This window comes from Opisthorchis viverrini (genome assembly GCF_000715545.1).
Source record: "Opisthorchis viverrini unplaced genomic scaffold opera_v5_34, whole genome shotgun sequence".
Classification (NCBI taxonomy): Eukaryota; Metazoa; Platyhelminthes; class Trematoda; order Opisthorchiida; family Opisthorchiidae; genus Opisthorchis; species Opisthorchis viverrini.
This window is the reverse complement of record NW_008751690.1, coordinates 2,514,512-2,529,275: the sequence shown is the minus strand read 5'-3', so window position 1 is coordinate 2,529,275 and position 14,764 is coordinate 2,514,512. Positions and strand designations below refer to the sequence as shown.

Here is a 14,764-nt window from a genome sequence, read left to right as displayed (position 1 = left end):
AAAGCTACAGGATTATTCCCGTTTGTTAAGGCAGAGTTCAGTAATGAAATAACGCTTCGGAATGCGTTAATGTTCTACTAAGGTGTCTTTTGCTTGACAGAAGAGCATCATTTTCACATTCAGCTGCTAGGAATGAGACATGATACAATTCCATCGGCGGTAGCCAGTGCGTACAGCAGCCAATGGAGCAGAATCTTAAACGGATCATTCGCATCGAAACCTAGCCTCACGTTCCTAAGATAGTTGAGAATTCTTAAACCAAGCACTGCGTTTGACAGTTACAGAAAACTCTGTGGACAACAGAACCCGATAGCCAGAATCGGATTGTGGTTGTGAACAGAATAAAACTGACCACGGACAATGAACCAATCAGAAAATCTGAAATTGCGATCTTGCATGTCACCATCACCTATCGACCCAGAACTCAAGGTGGTCTGTTGTCTGTCAGGCCTGTCGAATTCCATTGGATTTTTGGTTAAGTAGGACGAATGATTCTGCATGTCGATCAAGATTGAACGTCTAAAGCGCAGTACAAATGTGCTTGAAACAATCCCCAGCTTACAATTCCAGTAAAAGTCAGTTCTGACCTTGATTGTTGTATTGGTCAGCCTCATCTTAAATAGTTTTAATTGGGGATGCAACAGCGGTTTATGACTAACCAAGGAGAGGTCAAGAAAGAACCACTATCTACTATTTACTGGCTAACTCTAATTCTAGCCAAAATATCGAATTTGCCCCTATCTCTTACCAGCTTCTTTGTCGGAAAACAACTCTCTAATACTGTGTTATCCTGAGCTTTGGATAATCTCAAGGTTCTGGACAATACCTTCCGATATTTCTCGGTTATCTGCCATCGTCATCCGCATGTTAACCGTCCCTGTACTGTCCGACTCTTATTCACTTCACGGGACAAGATGGTGCCACATAATACCTAGTATCTCATGTATTTCTCAATAATGACGATCATCTCCAAACAGCTTCAGTTAAAACAGCCTGTACAGGGGGGACAACCCGTAAAACCCACCCCTGTACAAGACTATGCAGCCCGCTGTCCACAGACCAATCTGAAAACTTGTTACACAAGATAGTCTCCCGGTCGATCTTCATCACTAATTCCTCGTGCATCCACACGTACCGGCTCAGCACAGACGTCATCGATTACTATCCGCTCTCTCCGAAAAATCGACGACGTGGTATGCAACGTCACACCTGCATGTTCCGGTGGAACTTTAATTATATTGGTCTAGCGGACGACAAGACGAGCCAATTTTGTAACTCTCCTGTCTGTTTGGATGCACAAGTTGCCGCTACCTAAAGGAGGCTGTGAATTGTGCAGCCAATAAGAGAGCGGCCATAATTGATTCCAACTCCCAAAATGCGGAATGGGAAATGTTCCGTTTTATTTGATGTATCCGACGCAAGGCTCATGCCTCTTTCAAAATCGCCCGAGGAATTAAACACAAAGCACCAAGCGGCCTGGTCGAAAGCCGTTGATGCACGTTCTTCGATGAAAAAATACCAAGCGCTGGCTGCAAATAAGGTCATCCAGCTCTCCATTGCACCAATAACCTCCGCCACGACATCTCTAGTGGATGGGCACGTAATCATCTCGGAGTCGTTTCCGAAAAACCACGCCAAGAAACTGGTATAGTTGCTTCTTTGTGTCTTCCTCACAGAGTTTAAACATGAATCAATTCACGGAGACTTATTACGCGAAAACAGAAACGGGCGTACATGTGGGCTTCTTGTCACCCTTTCCTCTCCTTCTGCCCAAAAGTAGCTTTGGATCGGGCTGTTAGTATCCAAAATGCCCACATGACGACCAAGCGTATGCCCGAGGGCCGCCTCTTAGAGACGCAGCACTCCTTGGGGTGGGCCATGAAGCGGGTTTTCGCTCGGTGCAAATTGAGCTAATTCCAGCTTATGGCTAAATCGGTGGTATTTATGGCTCCTTGTAATTCCAGCTTATCGCTAAATCGGTGGTATTTATTGCCCCTTGTGCTTTTGAATTGCCCCCCGACCCAACCGCCACGACTCCACATTGCAGTTTCTGCTCAACCGCCGCAAACCCCCAGGCTATCAAAGGCAGCGATGCTCGGGAGGAGCCATCCATCTCTTAGACTCAATACCCAAAGAACATAGGTCAAACGTCGGTTATTGTCGTACCAGAAGATAAAGGCGCAGCAGTGAATTCCATATCTAGGTCACAATTGCCGAGCCGCATTCGGTCAGGTTTGCGGAGGCAAGCGGTGAAGCCTACCAACGGGTCAATCACAAGCGTTGACCTCGATATCGGGGAAAGCTGCAAGAACCCAACAACTACTGATAACGTGAACCGGCCAACTTTGGGCTCCACTCAGTCTTCAATCTTAACCACACTCGTCGTCCATGACCCCGACAGCCTCGGCCATAAACCCGAAAATAACGAACCGCGAAATCCTTCGTAACCTCAGTTGGCCACCATGGTCGCGGACGAACGGAGAGCGCAAATAAATACCACAAATAACCAACTGCCCAACGAGCAAGTTGTTCGTGCAGTCCTTTGAGAAAATGAGTCTAATGGAAGCGCCACCAAAAGAAATACTTCTTGGTGCTACCACCCAACGCTCAGGGTCTCACAGAGAGATCATATCAGGCAAACCGTGCCAAAACGCCCCAGAATCCAAACGAACACATGTTTTGCCTGAACCTTTGAACGATAGAAAATCTGGTCGTCCAAAAAGCGTTACTGAGGAAGCTAGAAGCATCAGCGGTCAGAAATTTCCCCTGGAGAGGAATACTGACGTCCCCGGAAGGCAAAGGCCTGCGCGGACCGGGCTTACGCGGAGCAATGAAACTCCTGCAGTTGGAAAGCAGCCCTCGAAACCACCAAGGGAGCAATCAGAAAAGTATGCCACAGATGCCCATTTGGTGCCATGGACTCAAACTCGACGCACAAGTATTGAATCTTCTGTTCTCTCCGGTTACACAACTCTCAGTTTCTCACCTTCGGAAGCGGCGGAGACAGCGTTGAAATGCTCATCCACAAAATGTCTCAGCCTTTTCCACAAGCTTTGCGATATTAAACGGTCAAGTTGCCTTGAACACCCGTCCATATTTGCCCTCACAGTGACCTGGCTCACACCAGATGTCTCTGACGCGGAGATCTCGATAGACAGTTACTCTGTTTTCCGAGCTGGCTCAAAACGAGGGGTTGCCTTGTACCTACCTGCGGCCCTGCTCACGTCGATTGTCCTTTCTGATACCACTCCAGCACGCTTTGCGATTCACTGTGGATCCGAATCCTGCTGCGCAGATCCGATTTCATCCTCGGTGGGGTTTACCGTTGCTCCTGGAGTCCTTCGAAAGATGACCGATTCTTCCTACAAGCCACTGAGCAACACTGTCGCAACTACCGCTTCACTCATCTCTTGCTGATAGGTGATTTCAACGCTCTAAATGCCCTGTAGATGGAGCTCCAACGCGTTGAATCAAGTGAACCTTTTGCGGTGGCGCCGACTAAAGTCGTTCAGCAGAACACCTCGATTCAACATGTTGTCGCACGCAATAAACACCGTGCAGGCCAAGCGTCACTCATCCAGATTTGGTCATCATCAGGGAAAAGTTGCTCCGCTGATCCGGCTTTAATTAATGCCCCCACTGGGACCTGGTGCACACTCTGCGCTAATCCTTGCTTTTATCTGTCACTGGGCCAGAAATCCTGAACCTCAAAAGTGGTTTCCAAACTTCTGCCATGCAGACCTCTCAGGAACAGTATCTTTCTTGATAACTTTAAAATGGGACCAGCTACAGCGGAAGAGTTATACACCACTATCGTCTAGTAAGCGCACGAGGCTGAGGCGATGGTCGTCCCAAAAAAGTAGCAAGCAGCTGGATGGGCCGCAGGCTGCCATAAAGGGTCCGGCATCTTCCAAATAAAGGTCACAACTTTTTTTCAAAACGTTGACTACAGGAGACACAGAAGATGAGCTGGCATTTCGGAAAATCCGAGACCGTTGTCAATCAGAAATCCGCCAAATGAGCGCAACTAAACGGTCCGCCACTCTAGACCTTGCTCGGAGAAACAGAAAATTGCTGTTCAAATACATGAGACGTCGCTGCACAAACAAGCCATCCGCGTTCTCCTTGAGGAACAGGAACGGAGAACCTGCGAGCCACATAAAAATACTGGCGGGGTACACGGAGATTACTATCCAGGTCAATATACAGCCCAAACGTCCGCGGCACATTCACACTTGCCAAGGCGTAACTACGAACAATGTCTAACCGACTTGGTCTTCACTGTGGAGAAAATTCGTCAACTCTTGCACAAGATCAACCCATTCTGCGCGTCGGTGTGCGACGAGGTCCATCCAAGGCTCCTGATCGAAAACTTCGTCTATCCTGGCAGATCACTTAAACCTGACCAATGTCTAGTCACTTGACGAAGGCCACCTTCCCTCTGCCTGAAGGAAACGATTGTCACACCAATCTACAAAACTGGTGACCGACTGCCGCCTGAGAGCTACAGGCCTCACTAGCGTGCCGTGCAAGGTGATGAAACGCATTCTGAAGCGAGCTATTCTAGATCGCTTTGCTTCCCACAACTTCATATCTCCAGCTCAACACGGATTTCTCCCAAACCGTTCTCGCGTGACAAACATGTCCGTGTTTATTGACAGTTTAACTCACGCCAAAGACGAGGGACTCATATCGGATGTCATATTTTTCGACTTCTCAAAAGCATTTGATAGGATCCCACATGTGTCACTGTTCCACAAACTCGAATCTTATGGGATTTAAGGAGAACTCCTTCACTGGATCAAGGCGTTCCTATCCGAAAGATCATTCGAGTGAGATTGGGCTCAACCTACACTTCTCCAGCTCCGGCCTCCATTGGGGTTCCTCAGGTCTCTCTCCTGGGACCACGGCTGTTTCTGATCTACGTCACCGACCTCCCAGATATTCTTGCAAGTCCATGTCTACTTTCTGCGGACGACTTCAAGTCCTGGGGTTCCAATGCCAGTGCCTGCAACTAAATGTAGACGATGCAATGCAGCGGTCGTTGGACTGGCACCTTCCTCCGAATGATGAAAAGTTCGCCCATATGTTTTTTGAAGGAGACTCAGCAGATGCTTTTGTCATGAATGGTGAGAAAGGAGCAGAAAACATCAAGAGGATAGGCGTCACAAAGTATTCGGTTTTCTAGGTCTCTTCATACTTGTCCTCCTCAGTGCGCCATGAGAAATCGGCCCAAAAGACATTTACCATTTTACGGATGATTTGGCGCACCCTCTACCGTATTACTCGCATGGAGTTCAAAGTGCTCTATGGGGATTACGTCAAACCACTCCTTGAATACGCCAACCAATCTGTCTACTCAGAACGCACGAAAGACGTTACCCTCATTGAACGTGCCCAGCGAGCCTCCCCGAATTTGGTTGCCGGCCTCAAATCAGTGGGGCTCGAAGCGCACCTCGCGATGCCTCACCCAATTCCTTTGGAGTATCGTTGCCTCCGAGGCGAACCAATTCTTATTTATGATCTGTTTGAATAAAGCTTGGCCAAAAGGTTTTCCACCACTGACTCAACCATCACGGCGAGGTAATGGCAAAAAGATTTTCAAGCCCAGATAGCACACACTCATGAGACAATATTTTCTCTCACTTCGGGTAGTAGCTGCTTCGAATAACCTTCCTCGACGGTTGACCACTTTCCTTCAAGAACCCAGTTCAAAGCACTGTCAAGCGAACTGCCCCGCGCTGAGAGCATAAAGAACAGTGCTACGTTTTTTTCACTTGTGCCTTTCTGGTGAACGACAGCCGCTGAACGCCAGGAGCAAAACCGACAGGAAACTTGGACAAGAGCCTCGATCCTGCGTATCAGCCCGTGAATCCGTCAATACAATGTCGCGAATGGCTGCTCCATTTTGAGTTGGCGCACACAGAGAGGACGTAATTTTTGTCCATGCAATCATTCAAAATATTTTCATGCCCACTGCAGGATACGCACGTAAATAAATAAATCTTTTCAAAAATTTCCTAGCGTTTTCACGGTGAAATCACGATCAAACATGGCAGCCATAAAAATGGATCCCGCACGCATAATTGTCTTTCAGTATGTTTGAATAACTTCCAAGAAGCCTGCAGCTGTATGGGGAGAAGCTAAAGTTTTGAATATGTATCATCGAATTTCTGTTAAAGTTCCCATAATTCAACCGATGGTTTCGAGGAAAGTTTCGGAGCACGTCTTACGATCGCCCTTCGGCCGACCGAACGAGTCGACCTTTCAAAACACGCGCCTCTAAAGCCAAGGTAATGGCTAACAATCAACGTTGCGGGTTGCGCAAAACGTGATAGTATGAAACTTTCTTGCTGCACGAGGCTATTATGAAGTTAGACCATCCACATAACGGGACGCCCTGCGTCAATCCATTGCGGCAGTTAAGATTTCCGTAGAATTGTTTTAATAGTCATTGCCTCTAGACCTTTGGATGCCATTTTTTTAACTCGCGTTCTGTCGGGTACTGTGATGAAAAGGTTTAATTCTGGCAGTCAGGTTAGGGGGCGCTCCCCGGGGCGAAGGTGAGGTTTTTTTGGTTAATCACATAATTTTAAGATGGTCCACTTCCGGGCCAAGCAATAAACGTGGCAAGTTTGATATGAGTATGGACGTGCCTCCTCCAAAGTGGAATCTGGCAGACCTTCCGAAGTTCGAAAAATGCTTCTATATAGAACACCCCGCAACAACTGCCCGGTCGGAATCCGAAGTTCAGGCCTTTCGTACGGAGTATAAGATGACATTATCCGGCCCGAACATCCCTCGGCCTGTGTTGTCCTTCGGCGAATTAAACCTTCCTGATCATATTTTGCGGGTCATAGCTAACAATGGGTGGCATGGCCCTACTCCAATTCAAGCACAGGGTCTGCCTATGGGACTTTCTGGTCGCGACGTGGTTGGCATCGCACAAACAGGATCTGGAAAAACAGCGTCTTTCGTAATACCAGCTATCGTGCATATTCTGGCACAACCGCGGTTACTGCGAGGTGAAGGGCCTATATGCCTGGTTCTGGTGCCTACCCGAGAGCTGGCTCAACAAGTTCTAAGCGTCGCTCAGCAGTTTGCAACCGCAGCTGGGTTGCGCACTATGTGTTTCTATGGCGGAGCATCTCGTGGTCCTCAATTGCGCGATCTACAGCGTGGAGGCGAAATGTGTATTGCCACGCCTGGTCGTTTGATAGACTTCATCCGGTCTGAGAAGTAAGTTGTTTGGTTTTGAATCCTATTCCTCCGCAGAAAACTCCTTTCTCGTGTCACCTATTTAGTCCTCGATGAGGCTGACAGGATGCTGGACATGGGTTTTGAGCCGCAGATACGCACCATCATCTCTAATATTCGTCCCGATCGACAAACGCTTATGTGGTCCGCCACTTGGCCACGTGAGGTGCAGGGACTGGCGCGGGACTTTCTGACAAACTATATCCAGGTGAACATTGGGTCAGTGTCTCTGCACGCTAACCCGAACATCACACAAATCGTTGAAATTATTGATGAGTGGGACAAGGAGCAACGACTGATACAACTGCTGACAATGTTCGGTCGAGAGCGATGTCTCGTATTCGTAGAAACCAAAAGAAAGACCGATCAGATTACGTACACATTACGCCGACGAGGATTTGCGGTAGGTGCTATGCATGGTGATAAACAGCAGCGTGACAGAGAAATGACTCTAGGGAGTAAGTTGACTCAGCAAGTTGATTCATTTCTCAGGTTTCAGAGACGGTCGACTGAGCGTTCTTGTCGCCACCGATGTGGCTTCCAGAGGACTGGGTGAGTTGATTTGCTGTATTTTAATTCTCGTCTTGGTTTTTGCATGACTAATGTTGAGAATAACCTTTTCAGATATCGACGACATACAGTATGTCATCAACTTCGACTTCCCGAACCAAACAGAGGATTACATTCACCGCATCGGTCGTACTGCTCGCAGTGATAAGAAAGGAACGGCCTTCACTTTCTTCACGTCGAAGAACATGAAGCAGGCCCGTGAGTTGATCGACATATTAGAGGAGGCTAATCAAGAGGTCAATCCGGAACTATTTCGTATGTCTGGTATTTCCGACGCCGGGCGAAGGAATAAATATCAAAAGAGAGGTAAGTGACGTTACATTCTATTATGTGTGGCTGGCTGTCCAAAGCAGGATGCTCGGGTGTTCAGTAGCATTTCCGGCCTTCATCCATGTTGGCGGTTTTCAATCCGTAGGGTAGCTAACCATCTGTTCCCGTGGGGTCGGTTGACGCTTTAGCCAGACGCAGTCCTTTTCTGTAACGAACACGTAAATCTGGTGGGTGTCCGAAGTTGAACATGCTCCGGTGGTTACTTGCGTCGTGTTATGGGTTCACGCATTTCCCGACTGAATACCTTCGCGGTAAGGCGTTGAATAAGGATGCCGTGAAGTGACCTCGTCTTTATTTTGTGCTATAATAACGTGTTACGCCACCGTGCCTGCTGTTCGCGAGCTCAAATGTGCTGAATGGCAAACTTGCGTATTTACTTAGGATATGTCTGTGGTTTGAAAGGAACTCCGGTTCCTGTCTTGGCTTCAGTAGCCTAAAGGTATCTCAACCCGTCGTTCTTCATTCGGGCTGCACCGTGACTGTGCCCGAAGGGCGCTACACCTGATCGACGGTCCTCCCAGAAAAAAAGCAATGGGTCACGAGATACCCCGTGACTACGCCTGTTCAGGTGAAATGGGTTTACGTCGACGCGCGGTGTGGTTTCACGCTTGCGAAGTTTGTATTTTCTGCCACAGTTGCTTCTGCTACTCTGGATGCTGTATGCTTCAGACTCCTAGTTTCTGGGACTACCATCCATTTCGTTATTGGCCACGATGTTAGGATGATGTTAGGACGCCGCTCGCTGACTGAAGGTAAGTATAAGTTACCACAACCTTAAAACAAGTGCTACTCCTCGAGTGGGCTGTCATCGAGGAGATTGAATCTGTGCAGCTGTACTAGAAGTCCCGGATGTTCCCGTACAGCCTGTTCGCAACCATCGGTGCTACCCCCATTTTCCCAGACAATGGTGGATCCTGGAGTATACTGGATTGAGGCGGTGAATCTTTTTTGTGTTGCAATTAACCAGTCGGGATATACAACATTTACACATGCCTTGATCATGTGGATCCGCAGTGCCCATGAGGTTCGCCTGGAACGCAGCTGTAGTGGTTATTCGTGCCGTCATCGAGCTGCTGTCCACGGTCATTCTTTTAGTGGTGTCTCTCCTGGATGAAGACCAGCTACGGTGACGTGCTTCCGTAGTTTTCAGTGGTGATCGGATGGGCTTTTTTTCCAACCGTGGTTTTGAACACCGTACCAACAGTGATTCGTGTTCAAACAGACAATTTCGGTGTCCAGGATTACCCAACTGAATGTCGTGCCAACGATGGGTTGGTATCCAACAATCGAAGCATGTGTTGATGAAGATAAGGTCATTTTGTTGTTTGGTAATGAAACCGCATTTTTTCTCGACGGTGCACCACACGGGTTGATACGGACTCCAGCGACCCACGACTGGTTTCGCCTTCCTTGAGGCTCATCGTCGTTCGCTTTTGTTCATCACTCAATCAGCATTTCTCCGGGAAACCTTTTACCAGCTGATCATGTGTAAACGTACGATTCATTTACGTTACAGTGATCCCATGGTGAACGGTCATTGTTGTGACTCAGCCTTTTAGAGTTTTTATACTTTGGCGAAGCACTACTGTTGCTACACCGCCGACTCTAGGTAGAGGCCATCAACGTATCCTATCGCAAACCGGAAGCTTGCGCTTTAACTTTATCTCTGGCACAAGTGGAGGCATATGGGTACGGGTTTTTATGCTTGTTATGCTCCACTTTGTGTCCCCATTGAAGCACTCCGGTTCATAGTTTTTGCGAAATTCCACCGATAGTATGGAATTAGCATACGTCGACGACCCATAACTTGGGTACTAATTTTCAACGTGCAGCTCGTACTGACCCACTTGCACACTGCTCTGCGTGTGCGCTCTTCCCCACCTACTGTGATCGGCCTTTTTGACCCAAGAGCAACACGCTGTCAACAAATTCAGAAGACCTAATTGACCATCTCTGACTCACAACCTGTAAAATCAGTCACTTCTTTCATCCACTTAATATCACCCGAACCAAGTTCCCTTCCCCATCTTCGGCTTTGTGTTGTACGGTGATCTTTGAAGCTGCAATCGAAATTTACCTCGACCATGTCGTATTGAGCTCTCGAAGCGGTTATACAGAGTCAAGCGGCTCAATTGTTTGCGCTTCCATCGTACGGCTGCCGGGCTGTCGAAAGAGGAACTAAAAGTTGCAGCACGAGACTGTGGATTATGGCTTCGGGGTTATGTGCAAAGCAGCGTGAGGCATGTGGGCAATGATCTGAAACTGCTTGGTTGCATTACAAAACTGACTTGTTATATCTATAATTCAGTGTCGGCCGGTACCAAAATGCACGATGAAATGACGAAACAAGCTCTGTTGCTGCCTGTCGTGGCGATCCGATCGTTCTGTGCGCTCCGAGTCTCCTTTAATTGATGTTATCCGTACCAGATTCGACCTTGAGCAGAGGTGTCGAAAAGCTGGCACGACTGGATGAGGATTCCAAAAAGTCACGATGTTATCGGTAACTGGGTTGGGTGTGCGTAACGCCGTGTCAGTCTAAGGACGTCAATTCTTGTGGCTTCATGTTAATGGTTGGTTATCGGGATAATGGGCTATCGGGGAGATCACTTTTCATCCTATCCTTTTTTTACAAATTGACCGAATCGGGTTAACTGCCAATGAGGCACCCAGCGTTTGACGCATGCATGAGTTGAGACACCAGCTCGTGATTGTGGCAACTTTGTTTCTAGTCACTGCCTTCTCGGTCGGCGGCCTAGGTGTATCCCTGAGTTCTTTTACAAACCGACTTGTTGCCTACGGCAAGAAACTGGCAACTGACGCCAGTGCTAGTCAATATGTGAATGTCAGTGGTACGTTAAACATGCACACGTACTGCCTGCACCCATCAGAGGTTGGTTCAATTCCCAAACCTTCCGCCGTAAAAGGCGACGTAGGGTGTGAAAAATCATGTCAAAGCATCCTTTCATGGCAGTTGTCGTCTAATGTCTGATGCGTTGCTCTTCTGACACGCTCTGGTTGTTGTATGGCCTCAACCTTACTGATTATTCCATGTAGACCCTCGTGCTCCTGATGATTGATGTTCGAAATATTTTGAGAAATAGTGGCAGCTTTTGTCTACTACATTGACGTGCATATTATTGTTCGATACTTGAAAAATTCGGTCCCAGGTTTGTGGGTCAAATTCGCGTGACACTTCCCTTGGGTGAGGCATGCCGCTTTTTCCAAATGACTCACGACCGACTGATTTGCTGCCGCGTGGGAGCTCGAAGTGTGGATTCTTTACGGACAACGGGTGATTTGACTTTCTTGAACGGTGTCAACGTAGTTTTCCAACATGGAGTTCTAAACTTGAGTTTGTGGTGCACTAGCCCGGGGACCTTACTGAGCCAGAATCAATTTTCTATAATGTCAATGTACTTAATGATGACTGACGGCATATTGCATATTGGATTTTCGGTGTCACTAGGTAAATAAGCTACATTTGTTCCCTGCGTAGGCATTATTCAACGGGTGAACTAGCTCAACTTCGTTCCGTCAGTTCTGCAGTAGCGGTTGTTCGCTTATGAAAAACAAATAGACCTTGAGTCCGTGTTTTTGCAATGGAGTGTACTCATATTCCGTATGTACATCGGTTACAGACAATATGTTCAAAAAGCAGGCTTGCAGGGACCGAAACCCTTTGTCCTCTCAGCATAAGGTGTTGGTAACTTCTGACTGTTCCCAATGGCCTCTCCCGAGATAAATAGGAAAATCAGTGGAAATTTTTTTGATATTTGGTTCCCTCGTTATCCGCATTTTGGCGCATCACTGTAGCCGTCTTATCAGATATGATACGTGCGCTTTTGAAGTCCAGCCAGAAGGGTGCGATTGCAAGCCGTTGGTCAGTCAGCTCAGGAGGGAATGTCGTCTGGCAACCGCTTCCAGTGCTCTTTCAGGTGCTTTACTTCACCCTATGTCACCCTATGTCCAGACCATTTCCTCAAGGTGGTAAGTACAAAGGACCATCAAACCGAAATTTAGTAACGCGTCGCTGTAGGGCAAATTTGGATCGACGTGTGACTTCCTCTGTGGAGTTCACACCTAGAAGTCCTGTGTACAATATAGCCTCAGACCCACCGTAAATCCTCAGTCGGTCGGTCACCTCTCAGTGGGGTGTGCATCCCTTTTCTGTGGTGGGGGTCTAATGTCGGCACCTGGCGTGCGTTCATAATCATCGACAGCACCATATTTGTTTTGGACACTGATGCTTCGCTGCCGCACAACCATGATTTATTTGAAAGCCCTATTGTGAAGAAAAGAATAAGAGTGGACGGGGAGTTAGTGATAGCTTACAACAACCATTCTGAAGTACCTACAATCCCAGACACATCCAGTCAATCTGGATGAGAACTGACAACAAATGCGCCACTGACGTTAATTAGCAGTCGTATCCTACAGTCTCTATGACCACTCATACTGTTGCGTCGTATCGCCCAATTTAGGTAGCGATCTCAGTAGATAGCTTCGGTGAAATGCACCCCGTCGAGATTGGCCTTCCTGTTTTGTTGACTAGTTCAGGGATTCCTGACATTTTTTATCGTGACTTTCGCCGTACACTAAGTCATCTTAGCCGTTTGCGGGATAAGTTGTCACTGATTCGCCCAGCTGAGCATCCGGATCGCGACAGCTTGTCCACAGTGATTAACATTGTCCAGGGATTTACGGAACCCCTGAACGTTTTTCTATCGCGGTGTAAATGAATTCACACCTTATCTTCTGTAGGTCAAACATCTTTCAGTTCAAAGCCTCCCGGTCGTTTTGGAAGTTCTGTGGGCGCCGGTTATACCAGTGGTGCCTCAAAGTTTTCCGACCACAATTTGAGAGCCCCTAACTACGGCGGGGGTGGTTCTTTTCAAAATGGTGCCTCCATGCCTAAGTCGCATTCCTCATCGACCAGCCTCCATACTATGGGAGCCACTTACCCATCTGGAACTAGCACTGGAATGTCTAGTGGTAACGCTACAGGATCTACACTAAACGCCCCTGCAAATAATTTCGGGGGTTCCCAGCATCAAAGCGATACACGCGGTCCATTTAGCACCGCGCCCACCGACACCACCTCTCGGTGGGACAGGCGTGGACCGACCGACAAAGCGGTTAACCAAAGTCCGCAGGTACCACCTGGTCAACCTCAACAACCAAACAACCCTACGGCAAACCCTACATGGGGAAGTAACCAGTGGGGAGATAACCGGATTTCCAACGGAACTCCACAGTTTTGGAACGCCGCTGGACCTGCACCTGCACCTCCCTTCTCTGCCAGCAACCCCAGTTTTCCACAAGAGCGAAAACAGACACAAGCTCGAACTCCCGCGAGTGAGCCCGCTAATAAGAATTTCGCTCCGGACAATTCTGCTCTGCGTTCTCGGGGTTCATCTGGGAACTTGCAGGGTAACCCCACCCTTTCTAATGCATATCCTCAAGGTTGGCCCACGTTCCCTCAGTCATCTTTTCCACAAAAGAATGGAACAGCCGAGCGCTCCCAATTGGAATGCTAATTGGGGACAGCAGTACTACGGTTAAATTGAAGACTTCAACTTGTCATCCCATTGAAAGACCTTTTGCGGCGATGCCCTCTGTATACGTAAACAATCGCACAATCGTTTCACAGTTGACCTCTTCTCATTCACCGTTTTACCTCATTGTTGTTGTAATGCGAAGATCGACTGCTGTTTCACACCAAACGTTAGTACCGAGCGAACATTGGTTTTCGAAGTAACTTCCACTTGTTAACCTGCGTTTTTGGCCGGTGTCTCAACGTTTCGCTTTGGGCCTCAGCGGGGTCTTATCTTCCCTGATGACACTATTAATATAGCTACACAGCGTACGCCCCCCAAATCTTTCGGTAACGGATTTGTGGTAGCTAAGCTCGCGTGTTCCTGATGCTAATGGTAGCAATTTTTGCAGGTTACAGTTTGCAATCTACAAGTTTACCTTGGCGTTAGTTGTGGCATTCTAGTGCACAAAATAAGTGTGTTGAACGGATTAAAAGTTGGTGGGCATCGATGGCAGTTTGGAAGCACTGGCAAGTGTACATTCCCAATGCTATCGTAAGGGTGTCCGAGTGGTCTTCGTTGCTCCTGTTTTCGTCAGGATTTTCACTAGGATATTGACGATGGTTTACTGAGCGAATGCACTTGTTACCAGCCTGGTCGTTGTACAATAGGGACTACTATGTATGGTGAATGCAATATTATGGCTAATTTCGAGTTCTCGTTGCTGGTACCCTAACCAAGTTTCGACTGTCTTTGAAATAAGTAGGTATGCACTGAGTTTGAACGGAAAGTTGTCGAATGAAGCCTTCCATTCGATGACTTGGAAGTGACCATTAGACGTAAACATCCTTGACCGTCGTCAAGTCATTCATCATCATTGTCAGCTGCAGTAACCGCGTACTTGTACAGTGGTTTTAGCTGCCACAGTTTCGTTCACCGATGATTCGAGGAGCTAACGACGGTTTGAATGAGCCTTTTAATTTTCTCTCCGCGGTACGAGGTTAGCCGCTTTTCATCACGCGTTTCATGCTCCTGATGGCAAGAATGTGTGCTTTTTTCAAATTCCAATTTCT

At 47.7% G+C, this 14,764-nt stretch overlaps 1 protein-coding gene across 1 annotated transcript; it reads left to right on the top strand.

Annotated features, from left to right (window-relative positions):
* Positions 1-6,599: 6,599 nt before the first annotated feature.
* T265_02708 (hypothetical protein) lies at positions 6,600-13,909 on the top strand (the record flags this gene model as incomplete). The annotated part of the gene is made up of 5 exons (XM_009167010.1): positions 6,600-7,239; positions 7,276-7,715; positions 7,750-7,809; positions 7,882-8,133; positions 12,919-13,909. 5 exons carry the CDS (start codon positions 6,641-6,643, stop codon positions 13,692-13,694), a joined length of 2,127 nt encoding a protein of 708 aa, XP_009165274.1.
* Positions 13,910-14,764: the final 855 nt, after the last annotated feature.